The sequence below is a fragment of the Carcharhinus amblyrhynchos genome, chromosome 15 (assembly GCF_965287045.1).
Source record: "Carcharhinus amblyrhynchos chromosome 15, sCarAmb.v2.hapA, whole genome shotgun sequence".
Lineage (NCBI taxonomy): Eukaryota > Metazoa > Chordata > Chondrichthyes > Carcharhiniformes > Carcharhinidae > Carcharhinus > Carcharhinus amblyrhynchos.
The window spans coordinates 110,621-129,096 of record NC_137338.1 but is presented as its reverse complement, the minus strand read 5'-3'; the positions used below and the strand labels follow the sequence as shown (position 1 = coordinate 129,096).

The window sequence follows — 18,476 nt, the reverse complement described above, 5'->3', positions numbered from 1 at the left end:
TCCTGAGAGAGAGGATTTATGACCATTTGGAGAGATGCAGTTTAATCCGGGATAGTCAGCACGGTTTCATGAGGGGTAAGTCCTGCCTCACAAACTTGATTGAATTCTTTGAGGAGGTAAATAGATGTGTGGATGAAAGTAGAGCAGTTGATGTTGTATACATGGATTTTAGTAAGGCATTTGATAAGGTGCCCCATGGTCGGCTCATGAAGAAGGTAAGGTGTGGGATAGAAGGAAATTTGGCCAATTGGATAAGTAACTGGCTGTCTCATAGAAGTCATGATGTGGAAATGCCGGCGTTGGACTGGGGTATACACAGTAAGAAATCATGTGATGAAGGGGCAAACCCCGAAAGCTTGTGAGTTAACTATCGAATAAATTGGTTGGACTTTAACCTCGTGTTGTCAGACTTCTTACTGTATCTCTTAGAAGACAGAGGGTGGTGGTGGAGGGAAAATTTTCAGACTGGAGGCCAGTTCCCAGCGGTGTACCACAGGGGTCAGTGCTGGATCCTCTGCTATTTGTGATTTTTATCAATGACTTGGAAGAGGGGGCTGAAGGGTGGGTTAGTAAATTTGCTGATGACACCAAGATTGGTGGAGTAGTGGATGAGGTGGAGGGCTCTTGTAGGCTGCAAAGAGACACTGATAGGATGCAGAGCTGGGCTGAAAAGTGGCAGATGGAGTTTAACCCTGATAAGTGTGAGGTGATTCATTTTGGTAGGACAAACTTGAATGCAGATTACAGGGTCAACGGCAGGGTTCTGAGGAATGTGGAGGAACAGAGAGATCTTGGGGTTCATATCCACAGATCTCTGAAGGTTGCCACTCAAGTGGATAGAGCCATGAAGAAGGCCTATAGCGTGTTAGCGTTTATTAACTGGGGGTTTGGGTTTAGGAGCCGTGGGGTTATGCTGCAACTGTACAGGACCTTGGTGAGACTACATTTGGAATATTGTGTGCAGTTCTGGTTACCTCACTATAAGAAGGATGTGGAAGCATTGGAGAGAGTGCAGAGGAGATTTACCAGGATGCTGCCTGGTTTGGAGGGTAGGTCTTATGAGGAAAGGTTGAGGGAGCTGGGGCTTTTCTCTTTGGAGTGGAGGAGGATGAGAGGCGACTTAATAGAGGTTTATAAGATAATGAGAGGGATCGATAGAGTGGACGTGCAGAGACTATTTCCTCGGGTGGATGTAGCTGTTACTAGGGGGCATAACTATAAGGTTCATGGTGGGAGATATAGGAGGGATGTCCGAGGTAGATTCTTTACTCAGAGAGTGGTTGGGGTATGGAATACACTGCCTGCTGTGATAGTGGACTCGGACACTTTAGGAACTTTCAAGCAGTTATTGGATAGGCACATGGAGCACTCCAGAATGATAGGGAGTGGGATAGCTTGATCTTGGGATTGGACATAGCTCAGCACAACATTGGGGGCCGACGGGCCTGTACTGTGCTGTACTGTTCTATGTTCTATAACAAGAGGACACAGATTGAAGGTGAAAGAAGCAACAGCGAAATATTTTTCAGAGTGAGTGGTTAGAGTCTAAAATGCTCTGCTTGAGAGTATGCCTGTGGCAGATCCAACTGAGGCATCCAGAAGGGAATTTGATTGTTATCTGAAATGAAAGAATGTGTAAGGTTAGGGGGTTAATACTGGAACGATATCAAAGAGCTGGCATGGACACGATGGGCTGAATGGTCTCCTTCTGCAATGTAACATCGAAAGCAGAAGGAGCTATTGTGCAGCCTGCTCCACCATTCAGTGTGATCATGGCTGACCCAGTATCTCAGCACCATATCCCCTTCTCCCCTTGGGACTGTTCGACTCTAGAAATCTATTGGCTTCCTTCAAAAGTGTATCCAGTGATTTGACCTCCAGCTTCCTGTGGTAGAGAATCCCACAGGTTCACCAGAAATGTCTCCTTATCTCAGTCCTAAATGGCCTGTCCTGAGACCATGACTCCTTATTCCAAACCCCGCCCCAGCCGGGGGGAACATTGTCCCCATTTCCAGTCCATCCAACCCTGACAGAATTTTATACGTTTCAATTAGACTCTGTCTCATTCTTCTAAATTCCAGTGAATACAGGCCAGTCAATCCAATCTTTCCTCATATAACAATGCTGCCACCCAGAAACCAATCTGGTGAACCTTTGCTGCACTTCCTCGGGCAAGTATATCCTTTCTTAGGTAAAGAGAGCAAAACTGTACACAATCCTTCAGCTGTGGGCTCACCAGGACCCTGGACAGCTGCAATGAGACATCCTTTCCTCTGTACTGAACGTCACTTGCAGTGAAGGACAATTCATACCATTTACTTTCCCAACTGTGTACTGCACCTGTATGCTTGCTTTGAGTGACTGGTGTACTCGGTCACCCAGCTCCCTTTGTACATTTTCCATTCTAGCACCATTTAAATAATACCGTTTCTCTGTCCAAAGTAACAGTTCTATGATTCTGTGATCCTGAAGGGCACTTTGGCCAGACTGGACTAAGGTAAACCAATATGTAACATCAGTCTTTACACTTTCAGATGTGTGAAAGGCAGTGCTCTGCGGTGCTGTTAACAGAAATACTGTTGCTAATAAGAACAATAAGTTTCTAACTTGAGATAAAATCAGGGTGAGAGCTGGTGATCCAGATTAATCTTTTAGGAAATGAAACAAGTTCTTTAATCGCTCAGTGAAGCTGGAATGTTCCTTCAGACTGGGAGAATATTAATATTAGCCAAGATTCCAATATCATCCCTGTGGGGCACCTGGTATTTAGAGACATGCTGTTAAAGCTTGTGATCCAGGAGTCAACAGAACAAATGTAAGAATAGCAAATTTCAGAGGGAGGAACAGATTATATCTGACATGAGAAAAGGGTGCTGATTAGTTGACAGTCATTGTTCGAGGCATTGCCATGGAGAATCCGCCAGGGAACTATTAACCCCCATGCATTTGCTTAATTCAAAGAAGTGTACATTGTCTAGGCTTGTTGATTGATTTATTATTGTCACATCTATTGGGAAATCCTAGTCATAGCTAGGATGAAGAGAAAGATCGACTTAATATATGATAGGATCATTCAAAAGTCTGATGGTATCAGGGAAGGAGCTGTTCTTGAGTCGGTTGGTACATGTTTTTGGACTTTTGTACCTTTTTCCAAATGGAAAAAGCTGGGAAAGAGAATATTCGGGGTATGTAGGGTTCTTAATTATGCTGACTGCTTTGCCGAGACAGCAGGAAGTGTAGGCAGAGTCAATGAATGGGAGGCAATGCTGAGTGATGGATTGGGCGTGATTCACAATTCTTTTTAATTCCTTGCGGTCTTGGGCAGAGTAGGAGCCATCCCAAGCTGTGATACATCCGGAAAGGATATTTTCTATGGTACATCTGATTAAAATTAGTGAGAGTTGTAGCTGACAATTCCTTAACCCCCTGAGAAAGTCGAGGCATTGGTGGGCTTTTGAACTATAGTGTCAGCATGGGGGGGACCAGGACAGGTTGTTAGTGATCTGGACACCCAGAAACTTGAAGCTCTCAACCATTTCCATTTCATCATCTTTGATGTAGACAGGTGCATGTTCCCACTACACTTCCTGAAGTCGATGACAATCTCTTTCATTTTACTAATGTTGAGGAGAGATTATTGTTGCTGCACCAATTCACCAGATTCTTGTGTGGCTGCAGAGGACAGAGCTCTGACTAGGAATATATGAGCTTCTATAGCAAGGTTAGTGAGCCTCTAACAAAAACACAACATGCTGGAAAATCTCAGCTGGTCCGACAGCATCGAGGCAGAGAGAATAGAGCCAGTGTTTCGAGTCTGGATGACCCTTCGTCAGAGCTAAGAGTAAAGAAGATCAGAAAAGATTTATGAGGGTGGGTGTTGGGGGTAATAGGACAAAGGGAATGTAAATGAGGATAAAGATGGATGAGAAGGTGTTAAATGTGTCCACTAAGGGATTGGAATACGTGAATGGCAGAATGGAGCTCCAGATTGTTACAGTAGTTGATTTGAAGGCAGGGGTGGGGGCGCACTGGGGGGGTGGAGGTGGGGAGAGCAGGACAGAGAGTGGGAATGGAGTAGCAGAAAAATAAAAGAGAGAAAGAAGGATGATAAAAATGGATGAGTGAGGCGACACGAAGAAACAGAATGAAATGGAATAAACGGAAATGAGGTGAAGGTGGAGGGGAGAGTTCATGCTCTGAAGTTGTTGAATTCAATATTCAATCGAAACTGCCCAACTGGAAGATGAGGTGCTGTTCCTCCAGCTTGTGTTGTGGTTCGCTAGAACAGTGCAAAAGGCCAAGGACGGACATGTGGGCAGGAGAGCAGGATGGTGTCGAAGCGACAGAAAGGTCTGGGTCCTGCTTGCGGACAGACTGAAGGTATTCAGCAAAGTGGTCACCCAGTCTGCATTTGGTCTTTCTGCTGTAGAGTAGACCGCATTGGGAGTGGCAAATGCAACAGACCAGGTTGGAGGAGGTGCATATGATGCACTGCTTCACCTGGAAGGAGTGTTTAGGACCTGAGACAGTGAGCAGGGAGGAGGTAACGGGGCAGGAGCTGCACCTTCTAAGATTGCATTGGGAAGGTGCTGTGGGCATGGGGTGAGGTGTTGGGTGTGATAGGGCAATGAACCAGGGCGTCCCTGGTCCCTGCAGAATGCTGACAGGGGGAGAGAGGGGAAGATGTGTTGAGTAGTGGCATCATGTTGGAGTTGGTGGAAATGGAGGAGGATGATCCTTTGAATGCGGAGGCTGGTGGGGTGAAAAGTGAAGCCAAGGGGAACCCTATCCTGGTTGTGGGAGAGAGGGGAGGGGGTGAGAGCAGTGGCCCAGAGGATGGTACTTTTATGAGCAGTCCTGATGAATGCAAGACAAAAAGTTTCGACAGCATGTCTCTTTTCTCAGCAATAGTCAAGTTCTGTTCTACCAAAATTAACGGAGGAGGAAAAGATGCTGTGGACTCGAGCTGCTGATTAATGCTTTCCTTTTGTAAATTCCCCAGCAAATGCATTCAGTGTGATTGGGATAAATTTGAAGTGTTTTGTAATGTTTCTCTGCGAGTGTGTCAAGGATGAACTTTAAGTGGATTGAAGCGGTGAATGATAATGGTGCATTAAGTCCAGTTCTGTATCCTTTATGCTCAGTGATTACTAATTGAACCTAAAATTACCAGAACTGTTGTTTGTTTTTTGAAGCAATTCTAGAATTCAGATGTTATCACAGTGAACAATAAACACCTTGTCCAATAAGCACCTTGTCCAATTCCATTTCCATCACTTATCCCTTCCCTGCCTCTGAATACAATTATTTATTTTGCCAGGTTTTAACTGGAGCAAATACAATGAAGATTTCAGAAGCAGATCATCTCTCTCCCACTGCAAACATTTGACTTTTTGCTCCCACTTGCTTCTGTAGGAGTTTCACTTTGGTACAGCTGAGCACAGATAGTGTAACCAAAATTAAACAAACATTGCATATAATGTTGTCCAAAATTATCATGCAGACAGTGTAGAGAGAGCTTTACACCATATCTAACGCCATGTTGTACCTGCCCTGGGAGTGTTTGATGGGGACAGTGTAGAGGGAGCTTTACTCTGTATCTAACCCTGTGCTGTACCTGTCCTGGGAGTGTTTGATGGGGACAGTGTAGAGGGAGCTTTACTCTGTATCTAACCCTGTGCTGTACCTGTCCTGGGAGTGTTTGATGGGGACAGTGTAGAGGGAGCTTTACTCTGTATCTAACCCCGTGTTGTACCTGTCCTGGGAGTGTTTGATGGGGACAGTGTAGAGGGAGCTTTACTCTGTATCTAACCCCGTGTTGTACCTGTCCTGGGAGTGTTTGATGGGGGGACAGTGTAGAGGGAGCTTTACTCTGTATCTAACCCCGTGTTGTACCTGCCCTGGGAGTGTTTGAAGGGGGACAGTGTAGAGGGAGCTTTACTCTGTATCTAACCCCGTGTTGTACCTGCCCTGGGAGTGTTTGATGGGGGACAGTGTAGAGGGAGCTTTACTCTGTATCTAACCCCGTGCTGTACCTGTCCTGGGAGTGTTTGACGGGGACAGTGTAGAGGGAGCTTTACTCTGTATCTAACCCTGTGCTGTACCTGTCCTGGGAGTGTTTGATGGGGACAGTGTAGAGGGAGCTTTACTCTGTATCTAACCCCGTGCTGTACCTGTCCTGGGAGTGTTTGATGGGGGGACAGTGTAGAGGGAGCTTTACTCTGTATCTAACCCCGTGCTGTACCTGTCCTGGGAGTAGTTTGATGGGGACAGTGTAGAGGGAGCTTTACTCTGTATCTAACCCCGTGCTGTACCTGTCCTGGGAGTGTTTGATGGGGACAGTGTAGGGGGAGCTTTACTCTGTATCTAACCCTGTGCTGTACCTGTCCTGGGAGTGTTTGATGGAGGGACAGTGTAGAGGGAGCTTTACTCTGTATCTAACCCTGTGCTGTACCTCCCCCGGGAGTGTTTGTTGGGGGACAGTGTAGAGGGAGCTTTACTCTGTATCTAACCCCCTGCTGTACCTGTCCTGGGAGTGTTTGATGGGGTCAGTGTAGAGGGAGCTTTACTCTGTATCTAACCCCGTGCTGTACCTGTCCTGGGAGTGTTTGATGGGGGGACAGTGCAGAGGGAGCTTTACTCTCTATCTAACCCCGTGCTGTACCTGTCCTGGGAGTGTTTGATGGGGACAGTGTAGAGGGAGCTTTACTCTGTATCTAACCCCGTGCTGTACCTGTCCTGGGAGTGTTTGATGGGGACAGTGTAGGGGGAGCTTTACTCTGTATCTAACCCTGTGCTGTACCTGTCCTGGGAGTGTTTGATGGAGGGACAGTGTAGAGGGAGCTTTACTCTGTATATAACCCCGTGCTGTACCTGTCCTGGGAGTGTTTGATGGGGACAGTGTAGGGGGAGCTATACTCTGTATCTAACCCTGTGCTGTACCTGTCCTGGGAGTGTTTGATGGGGACAGTGTAGAGGGAGCTTTACTCTGTATCTAACCCCGTGCTGTACCTGTCCTGGGAGTGTTTGATGGGGACAGTGTAGGGGGAGCTTTACTCTGTATCTAACCCTGTGCTGTACCTGTCCTGGGAGTGTTTGATGGAGGGACAGTGTAGGGGGAGCTTTACTCTGTATCTAACCCCGTGCTGTACCTGTCCTGGGAGTGTTTGATGGAGGGACAGTGTAGGGGGAGCTTTACTCTGTATATAACCCCGTGCTGTACCTGTCCTGGGAGTGTTTGATGGGGGACAGTGGAGAGGGAGCTTTACTCTGTATATAACATGGTACTGTGCTTGCAGGGGTAATCCTGAGTCCTCATGGTATGTATGGTTGGCATGCCCAACACAGAATGCCTTGAGCCCCGTGAATAAAACATTTGCAGAGTCAGATTTATATTTAAAGGGGAATTATTGCCCTTTAAATATTAAGGGCCTCTATATTTAGAGGAGGATGCGACTATCGGTCATAAAGAAGGGGCAATTCTGCCTGAATACAGAACAGGAATTCAGGCAAACCAGTTTTTATTTGCCTAGGGATTGTGTGATTGATTAAAATTAGACATGATGCAGCAAAACTGCACCTTTCAATGAGTTTTCTCCGCATTTTTGGTCTGGTATCCATGAGGTTTAATCAGAAAGGTTTTGTGGTTGTGTGGTTTCGGTTTATGGCTTTTGACTCATGTTACTCTTATGGAGCCCAGTGGAAGTTGTATTTGTATTTTTGTATGTTAGGAATGAGCTATAGATTTAAGTGGAAATTTTCACTTTATGTTTAATTTCTAGTTCTGCATTTGTGTGTTAAGAAAAGAGGAACATAAGTTTTGGTTTCACTTTAAAAGATGCCTACATTTGAATGAAGTTTTCTGATCCTTGAAGAGAGAAAAAAACTATGATATTGCCTAGCAACAGGGACCCACGCAGACAAAAATAAACAAGTTAGAATTAGCTGGTAGAAGATGCCAGAACAGACAGGACAGGAAGGGGACGGAGAGCAAGTCCCAAACTGAAGAAGGAGTCTCCAGAAACCAGGGAGCAACAAGAAAAGGTCCCAAGATGACAATATGTGAACGAACAAGGACAGAGACCAAAAACAAGGCCTGTTCAGTGACGTTAAAGAAAGGAGCAGAGGAAAAGGCTCCAATTTAAAGAGAGAAAACAGTAGGCAAAACAGGCTTGTAAGAAGCCAGGAGATCCTGAGACAGTTGAAGGTTTATAACTCTTTACTATGGGCCTGTGAAGCAATGATGCTGTGTTGACATGACTGAGTATCTGAGAGACTGTGAAAAGACACAGAGGGTCTGACGAAGGGTCATCCAGACTCGAAACACTGGCTCTATTCTCTCTGCCTTCATGCTGTCGGACCAGCTGAGATTTTCCAGCATGTTGTGTTTTTGTTAGAGGCTCACTAACCTTGCTATAGAAGCTCATATATTCCTAGTCAGAGCTCTGTCCTCTGCAGCCACACAAGAATCTGGTGAATTGGTGCAGCAACAATAATCTCTCCTCAACATTAGTAAAATGAAAGAGATTGTCATCGACTTCAGGAAGTGTAGTGGGAACATGCACCTGTCTACATCAAGGATGATGAAATGGAAATGGTTGAGAGCTTCAAGTTTCTGGGTGTCCAGATCACTAACAACCTGTCCTGGTCCCCCCCCATGCTGACACTATAGTTCAAAAGCCCACCAATGCCTCTACTTTCTCAGGGGGTTAAGGAATTGTCAGCTACAACTCTCACTAATTTTAATCAGATGTACCATAGAAAATATCCTTTCCGGATGTATCTGAAGTTGTTGAACTCAGTGTTCAGTTTGGAAGGCTGTAAAGTGCCCAATGGGATGTTGAGATGCTGCTCCTCCAGTTTGCATCGGGGCTTGTTAGAATATTGCAAATGGCCAAGGACGGAGAGCGGGGTGGCGTTAAAGAGCCAAACAACAGGAAGGCAATCCAGGGAGAAAGAGAGAGACACTAGGAGAGAGTGAAATTCTGGAGGTGGATTCTTGGAAGGTGTCTAAGTGAAAGTCTGGGAGGAAATTCCAAGGGACGTTCTTGAGGGGTGGAGATTGGAAACTTAAACTTCTGTGAGATCAGATGGCACACAGTGTGATAAACATCTGGGGGTGTGGGGTGTCAGGGTGGGAAGGGAGCTGATGGGCAACCCATAGAAGTTGTTTTGGGTGATATCTCTCACTTGGTTTCAGAGTGTGGGGTGTCTGCCCACAGGTCACCCATGGATTTACATGGACTGAGTCCTTACTGAGACATTAAAGTATGACATTGATTTTGTAACTTGTATTATCCTTACAAATTTGTATATATCTGTAAAGGTATAGTTGTGGTGAAAATGTTCATTTATTCTTGTTTAATAAATGTTTTATTATTTTGTTGAAAGTACATCAGCAGACTCCTGTGACTCTGTTCAGTAACTGCCCCGTACATTTCCAAACAAATATTAAAGGTTAGGATCTATCAAGCTGGTTCCACCCTGGGATCTGACTTGTTCAGTCAGCTGAAATTATAGCAATGTGAGTGAGACCCTTAGAAAAATACTTGCTGTGATAGAAGATGAGAGTTTGAGGTGGATATAGCTGGCATTGGGCTGCTAATTGGTCTGATGTCACATTTTGCAGCCTTGTCAATGATCACAAGTCACTGTGCAAACATCCAAAGGCCTATCTTTGAGCAGCAGCTTAGTCACAGTGCAAACTAAAAAAAGTGTTTTCAAACCTATCATTTCTCTGATCAGTTAGTGATGTACTGGGAGAAATACACAGGGATATCTCTGCCCTATAGCCTGCCAAAGATCCTCAACTTCAATACAAACAACAAAGCCTCCTCCTCAGGATCTTATTACTCCAATCGTTCGGCCTAACGAGGATGGTAATCTTTGCATTGATGCTGAATCTGTTGACCTGTTTGTGAGACTGGGACTCATTCACTGTCCTGGGTTCCCTGACAGCTGGAGGTTTCCTCCATCCTCGAATTCACTCCGAGTGAGTCGGGATTCCCGAGGAGATGAATTAATGGAAATACAGGGTGCCTGGCCTGAACAGGGAGGGGGGCACCTTCTGGTGAGCTTGTGGAAGGCATCTTGGGTGTGTAAGAGATTCCTTCAGACCCACCTCTTGGTCACCAGTCTAACATGTCTTTCTTTGACTCAGTATCTTGGCATGTTTCACGCAGGATAGGAGCCAGATAAATGCAAGTTCTTTAAATGAAAATGGCAGTGTTAATATTACACAGTGAATCAGGATGTGGAAAGGGAGATTTAATTGGAGAGTAAATCTGTTACTGGGTAGCTATTAAACAGTCTCCTTCTTTCCCAATGGCTTCTTTTAAACATGTTGTTAGCAAGCTGCTTTCTCCCCAGTGAGGGTTCCACTGACACCTGCTGGAAAAGACTCCAATGTGTGTGAGCTCGCACAGATCAGCAATGTTTGCTGCTTCGTGTTGCATTATGCAGGGGAATGGTGCACAGAACGGGAATCCAAGCAGCTCTGTGAGAGAGAGCAGCTCCCTCCCCATTCACCGGGGAAAGGTGCCAACCTCTGGCTGGGAAATAACCCACTGCAAACATCCTCAGACTGCCACCACACAGAGAACCTTCCCAGCTAAAACCCAGTGAGATTGGGAGCCAAGCAGTTACAGGAGGTGTGATGTGATGTGAGTGATTGCTGGTCAGGTAGTAAAGTATCTTTTTAATCACTGTCTCTGTGTCTCTCACTGACAGGCAGTCAGGCACAGTCTCCACTGACCCAGAATGTGACAGCAGTGGAGGGAGGGACTGCAACACTGACCTGCAAGGTGGACCAAAATGACAACACCTCCCTCCAGTGGTCAAACCCAGCACAGCAGACTCTCTATTTTGATGATAAGAAAGGTAATTTAATGGTTGTGATACTCGGGATGGATCTGTCGTGTTTTGTTCCCCTTCTCATTCCAGCCGTTAATATAAAGCCTCACGATGAGGTTAGAACGTGAGCGAGTGTAACACATCCCAGGACAAGAGAATTTGTCTGCTTTTCTGGAACAATGTTAAATGGATTTCATTTGCCCCCTATAGATAATTAAACAGGCCGGCTGTCATGGAAGCCCCCTCTTTTCAATCTTGCTCCACACCTGAGGTGTGCTGATCCTCAGGTTAAACCAGCAGCAGTCCGCTCTGCCCCGCAAAGGGGAGAACACAGTAAGAAGTCTCACAACACCAGGTTAAAGTCCAAAAGGTTTATTTGGTAGCACGAGCTTTCGGAGCGCTGCTCCTTCATCAGATGATGATGATCGCCTCCCCCCCCCCCCCCCCATCCCTCAATCCCACCTCTCACCTTCTCCCCATATCCCTCAATCCCACCTCTCACCTTCCCCCCATATCCCTCAATCCCACCTCTCACCTTCCCCCCGTATCCCTCAATCCCACCTCTCACCTTCTCCCCGTATCCCTCAATCCCACCTCTCACCTTCTCCTCGTATCCCTCAATCCCACCTCTCACCTTCTCCTCGTATCCCTCAATCCCACCTCTCATCTTCTCCTCGTATCCCTCAATCCCACCTCTCACCTTGCCCCTGTATCCCTCAATCCGCCCTCTCAGCTTCTCCACTATCCCCAAGCTCCATCTAGCCACCAGTGGGTCTCTCAGAACTCCTGTTACTGGGCTATCTCAAGCATCTATTTTTGCAATGAACAGAAGCTTGGTGATGTTAATTGTGTTCATTGTTGGAATGTTTATTGTGTGACTGTATTGTGAGCAGATCAAAGATGGTATTATCTGTAAGATTGCTAAAGTTTTCATTGGATATTATTCTCCAGCGACATTGACATTCAGGAAAATATCCTGCTTTTCCTTGTTTTACTCGGGATTTCTGTAACAAGTTCAGCTTCCTGTCAAATATACCAGCTTTATAACAAAGATGTGTTACAAAGGCAGGTGAATGAAACTGAGGCATGGTGAAACAGGCTTCCTCCTGTTCCTGTGTACTGACACTGCCAGGTTTATACTGAGAATAGCAGAAAACTTGCTGGACTTGACAGTCAAAGTTTCTGGATAATTTTTGTTAACTCTGCAAGTTGTATATCCTGTCAGCACAGAATTTATTGCTGGAACATATATATGCCAGGCTGTTTTTCTGCTTTTAAGCTATTCTTGTTTAGAGTCAAAATTGAGTATTAATATTTGAACATGTGTCAGATAGATAACAGCTCATGCGAGGCACATTGCGATCTGATAACCCAATATTCCTGCAAAATTCTCCCTTCTGAAAAGTGCATCTTATGAGACAACCTTGATATTTAATTTGAACCCGATCTGATCTTCCCAGCATCACTAAGACCGATATCCCCACCTCAGTACATCTTCAACTCCAACTTTCCCTCAACTCATAGGCTACAGAAAATCTCTCATGTCTTTGTTACTTCTAGACTTGACTATTTCAGTGCAGTCTTATCTGGTTTCCGTTCCCCACCCTGCATTAACCTGAGAGTGCCCATATCTCTGCTTACTGTGTTCTATCTCACACCAAGGCCCCATCACAAACCTCCCCTGCATTCACTGGCCTCCTGCAGCTCCCACTGCAATAATGCCTCAGTTTTAAAGCTCTGATATTTGTTTACAAATAACTTCATGATTATCTGCCCCCCCTCCCGCCGTTAGCTTTGTAATCTCCTCAAGCCCTGTAATCCTCTGCAATATCTCTGTTCCTCCAATTCTGGCCTCTTTAGTATCCCTGATTTTAACTGCTCTGTCATAGACTGTGATGTAACTGCTAGAATGAGAGGAGATGATTTGATGACAGAGATAATAAGCTGTATGTTTGACTCAGTAACATGTCCAAATCCTAACCTCTACCGACACTTGCTCCGCATCATCATTCCTCGGTTTCACTCACAGACCCTTCAACTTGACTCTTTACCCCAAACTGACCCTTAAATTGCCCCCCTCCTCAAAATTATACCCAATATCCCAATCCAGTTCACCCAAACTATTCCCACGCTGCAGATCCCCCTCAAGATCCAAAAACATCCCATCACCCCACCATTAACAAATCGAACCCCCGCCATTAAAGACCACCTTGGCCTGAACTGAAAGCTCGCCCTAAATTTACCCTCACCCCATTAATCCTTCATCCCACCTGATTTCTCATTCCCAACCTGGCTCCTCACCCCAAACTGATCCTGAATTCCAAACTGGACAGCACAAAAAGAGGCCATTTGGCCCATTCAGCCCGTGCTAACTCTTTGACATGTTATCCAGTTTATCTCACTGCCCTATTCTTTCCCCACAGCCTTGCAAATTATTGTTCATTTCAAGTATTTATCCATTTCATTGTCCACTGCACCCAGATCGGAATGACTCTCTGTGGAAAAATAATTTAAAAGTAAAGTTTATTTATTAGTCACAAGTAGCTTACATTAACACTGAAATGAAGTTACTGTGAAATTCCCTGAGTCGCCACATTCCTGTGCCTTTTCAGGTACACTGAAGGAGAATTTAGCACGGCCAATGCACACTAACCAGCACGGCTTTCAGACTGTGGGAGGAAACCCACACAGACACGGGGAGAATGTGCAGAATCCCACAGACAGTGACTCAAACCGGGAATCGAACCCGGGTCCCTGGTGCTGTGACGCAGCAGTGCTAACCCACTGTGTCACCTGGATCCCTGGCGCTGAGAGACAGCAGTGCTAACCCACTGTGTCACCGTGCCCCTGGGAATCGAACCCAGGTCCCTGGCGCTGTGAGACAGCAGCGCTAACCCACTGTGTCACTGTGTCACCGTGCCCTCGGAAATCGAACCCAGGTCCCTGGCGCTGTGAGGGGGCAGTGCTAACCCACTGTGTCACCGTGCCCCTGGGAATTGAACCCAGGTCCCTGGCGCTGAGACAGCAGCGCTAACCCACTGTGTCACCGTGCCCCCAGGAATCGAACCCGGATCCCTGGCACTGTGAGACAGCAGTGCTAACCCACTGTGTCACCGTGCCCTCGGGAATCGAACCCGGATCCCTGGCACTGTGAGACAGCAGTGCTAACCCACTGTGTCACCGTGCCCTCGGGAATCGAACCCGGGTCCCTGGCGCTGTGAGGCAGCAGTGCTAACCCACTGTGTCACCGTGCCCCTGGGAATTGAACCCAGGTCCCTGGCGCTGAGACAGCAGTGTTAACCCACTGTGTCACCGTGCCCCCACCGGGAATCGAACCCGGGTCCCTGGCACTGTGAGACAGCAGTGCTAACCCACTGTGTCACCGTGCCCCCAGGAATCGAACCCGGATCCCTGGCACTGTGAGACAGCAGTGCTAACCCACTGTGTCACCGTGCCCCCGGGAATCGAACCCGGATCCCTGGCACTGTGAGACAGCAGTGCTAACCCACTGTGTCACCGTGCCCCCCGGGAATCGAACCCGGGTCCCTGGCGCTGTGAGACAGCAGCGCTAACCCACTGTGTCACCGTGACCCCGGGAATCGAACCCGGATCCCTGGCACTGTGACACAGCAGTGCTAACCCACTGTGTCACTGTGCCCCCGGGAATCGAACCCGGGTCCCTGGCACTGTGAGACAGCAGTGCTAACCCACTGTGTCACCGTGCCCCCGGGAATCGAACCCGGGTCCCTGGCGCTGTGAGACAGCAGCGCTAACCCACTGTGTCACCGTGCCCCCCCCCCGGGAATCGAACCCGGGTCCCTGGCGCTGTGAGACAGCAGTGCTAACCCACTGTGTCACCGTGCCCCCGGGAATCGAACCCGGGTCCCTGGCGCTGTGAGATAGCAGTGCTAACCCACTGTGTCACCGTGCCCCCGGGAATCGAACCCGGGTCCCTGACACTGTGAGACAGCAGTGCTAACCCACTGTGTCACCGTGCCCCCAGGAATCAAACCCGGGTCCCTGGCACTGTGAGACAGCAGTGCTAACCCACTGTGTCACTGTGCCACGCTAGGTGGGGAATTGGAATTCTCCTCATCTTCCCCTCTGGTTTATTCACTGATGCCTTTAACCTGTTCCTCTCTCTCTCTCTGACCCTCTGGCCACTGACTGTCCAGCCAATGGAAGTGAATTCTCCCCATCCACTCTGTCAAAAAGGTGCTGGGGAGCAGGTACAGAGGAGATGTCAGGGATAAGTTTTTCACTCAGAGGGTGGTGAGTGAATGGAATCGGCTGCCGTTGGTGGTGGTAGAGGCGAACTCGCTGGGGTCTTTTAAAAGACTTCTGGATGAGTACATGGGATTTAATGGGATTGGGGGTTATAGATAGGCCTGGTAGGTATGGATATGATCGGCACAACTTGTGGGCGAAGGGCCTGTTTGTGCTGTAGTGTTCTATTCTATATGTAAAAACCTTCGTAATTTTGATGATCTTGGTTAAAGGTTAGTATCTGGAGTGACGGCACTGAGTGTGTCAGGTAAAGTTGGGACATTAACTTGGTCGGTGACTCTCCATCACGTATAAGGACCTTTCATCAAATAAGCAGAGCTTCCCCATCAATAACTGCACAGGGCAATGAAGATCTCCTGGAAACTCAGCGATTGAGATGTTGAAGACAAAAGAATGGGGCCATTAAAAAAAAGTGAGAGGGAGTCTGGAGGGCTGGTACTTGGTGGGAAAGTGTGAATGTGTGCTGTTCAAACAGAATGAAATGTACTGGGCTATTGAAGTCGCCTAGGCTGAGTGTGAAACTCTTCCAGTTTGTCGCTTCCAAGTTTGATGAAAAGACCGCTTTGGACAGTTAATACAATGCAGTGATCAGTTGAAGAATAGGTTGCTGGGAATTGCATAGAATTTGTCCTTTGAGCACAGCTATGGGGGAATTTCTGGGAGATTTACAAGCACAGAGGCTCATTGCTTAGTCAGAAGGCAGTCCAGGCAACTTCTCAATATGCGCCTCGTGTAACAGCCTGCCTCTCACCCATTGTGTGAATTCCGGAGGCTTTGTTACTTCACCAGGATCCCTCCCACATTCATCTCAACACAAAGTTTTATCACTCAGTCAAATCAGACAGAAAATAGGAAGTGCACCAAGCATGACACCAGCGGTAACAACAGGGGAAAGAATGGATTGTTACTGTACTGGGCTAGCAACAGGCTGCATTCTCACTCACTGCAATGTCACACTAAGGTTACTGTTCTCAGGAGTTTTGCTGCAGAGGTTTTATGAGGCTGCGTATGTAATCAAAGGTAAGATAAAGAGCTGAGAAGGGATAAAGAAAAGAAACAGCTTGCATCCCATTGGATGGGGGGACACTGTGAAGTGAAATGGCAGCAGGAAAAATACCGATAATTCCATTCAGTGAAGTGTAACCACCCCAGCAGAGCAAACTGCAAATCCCCACTAACCTCAGACTGCTGTGACCTAACTCACTACTTCAGTATGATGGAGAAAATTGGCAACAGTGATTCTACACATTATTCCCTGTGGTTCAAACCATAATCCACTGGGAATGTACCCTCGGAGATGGTGTAAATAACTCCTTATCAGCCACTGGGTGGGGTAATGGTAATTGCCAGGAACAGGAAGGTCAGGATACAGCGGGCAAAGCAGAAATTCATCTTCCACATTTCCCTGGACAGCTTTCAGCCCAGAGAATAAAAGGCATCAAACTTCACTCCAATTCCTCAATCGAGTGAGACTCATCAGGATGGGAATCACCAGGTTCAGATTCAGATCCATGGAACTGGGATGTGGATGGATGAACCCCAGTTACCCCAAAACCTCTTGCTGCCTATTCTCCTGATTCCTGCCTTTGCGTCAGCTTTCTTTAAAGATTAGTACAGAAATACGCAAACAAAAATGAGAACTCTTTGATTAGATTTCGTGAGTTTTTGCACCAGTTGCTGGCTGGGAGGATAAAGTCCCATCAACAAGTCTGCTTCTTATGAAAAGCCAGCTCAAGAACAGGAGGAGGCCATTTCACTCTCAAACCTATTCCACCATTTTTTGGGATTATGGCTTAATCGCACATCCCCGACTTTGCTACACATTATAACAAAAATTTATCAAACCAGTATCAATTGCCATTTGCAGAAGTTCCAACCTTCTCCTGACCTTCATGTGGGGAAGTGTTTCCTAACTTCTCTGGGCTGATTTTTATTTTGGACTTTCCAACACATTCCTGATTAGTTTCCCACTTTCTACTCTCTGTAAACCTGCAGTTGACCCAAACCTGTGCTGCTGGAATCCTAACTTAAAGCAAGTCCTTCTCCCCCTGTGCTCCCTGAACAAATTAGCTCCAGATTAAGCAAGGTCTTGATCCTGGTCCTGGTCTTCAGATCCCTTCATGGCCTTGCCCCTCCCTGCAATCTCTTCCAGGCTCTCAACCCTCCACAATCTCTGCACTCCTCTAATTCTGTCCTCTTCAGCATCTCCAACTGTAATCGCTCCACGATAGGCAGCCTTGCCTCCAGCTCCCTGGACCCCGAGCTCTGTAATTCCCTTCCTAAACCTCGCCATCTCTCTCGCTCACCTGCCTTCTTTAAGACTCCCAACGTCTCTTTAACTAGGCTCTTTTAACTAGGCTGACCTCACCTCTGTAGCTCTGTAAGGTACGTTGTTCAAACATGTTTCTGTGAAGAATCTTTGGATGTTCCATTGTGTTAAAGGTGCAATGAAGGTAAGCGTGCAGGTACAGCAGGCGGTAAATGGGATGTTGGCCTTCATAGTGAGATGTTTTGAGTACAGGAGCAGGGATGTGCTGTAATTATACAGGGCCTTGGTGAGGCCACACCGAGGACCCAATTTTACCACGGACATGAAAACATGGTAAAGTCGGGTGTGAGGCCATTAACGCGATCCATGCCCGCGTCCGCACAGGCTGTCACTTTACCGAAACCCGGGAATGGCGGTGATCCGCTTTGCACCCGAAACAAGTGTAACGGTGTTTTCAATGTATTTGCCTGCATTTCAATTGAATTAATGAACTGCCCGCCCAACTTTAAGAACAAGGAACAAAAATCAGCCCTGGAAACAGGCCCTTCGGCCCAACGAGCCCACGCCGCCATCTTAACATTACCAGGCCCCCCCTCCACCCATGACCCTTATCTATTGTTTTATGGCCATCCACATTGAGGGAAAACTAATTTAGGGACAATTTATTACCTCCAATCAGCCTAATAGCACATCTTTGGGGTGTAGGAGGAAACCGGAGCACCCGGAGAAAACCCACGCAAGCACGGGGAGAATGCGCAAACTCCCCCAGACACCGGCCCAAATCCATGTGTCTGCACAGCAATCAGCGATAGTCACTGAGCTGTCGTCTTGCCCAGTATCTGGTCCAGTTTAGGCACACACTAACGACATGAAGCACTAGGCCAATCTCGAACAACCAAGAGCAGCCCCAGTACGACACATCACGTGTATGCCCCTCATTGGACACGAGGCGGACCGACTTATAACCTGTGAATGAAAAAGAGAAAAAACATTATTATTATACCATATCCATTTACCTTACCAGGGATGCCCCAATGCTAATGACCCTTATTTAAAATAATCTCCTATA

General features: G+C 47.0%; 1 protein-coding gene across 1 annotated transcript in view; it reads left to right on the top strand.

The window, feature by feature from the left end:
- Nucleotides 1-18,476, top strand: part of LOC145353476 (cell adhesion molecule 2-like) — a 1,377,372-nt gene that overhangs the window by 1,296,195 nt on the left and 62,701 nt on the right. The window contains exon 3 of the mRNA XM_080204272.1: nt 10,729-10,878. Within this exon, the coding sequence (XP_080060398.1) occupies nt 10,729-10,878 (150 nt within the window). The remainder of the gene's footprint in view (nt 1-10,728; nt 10,879-18,476) is intronic.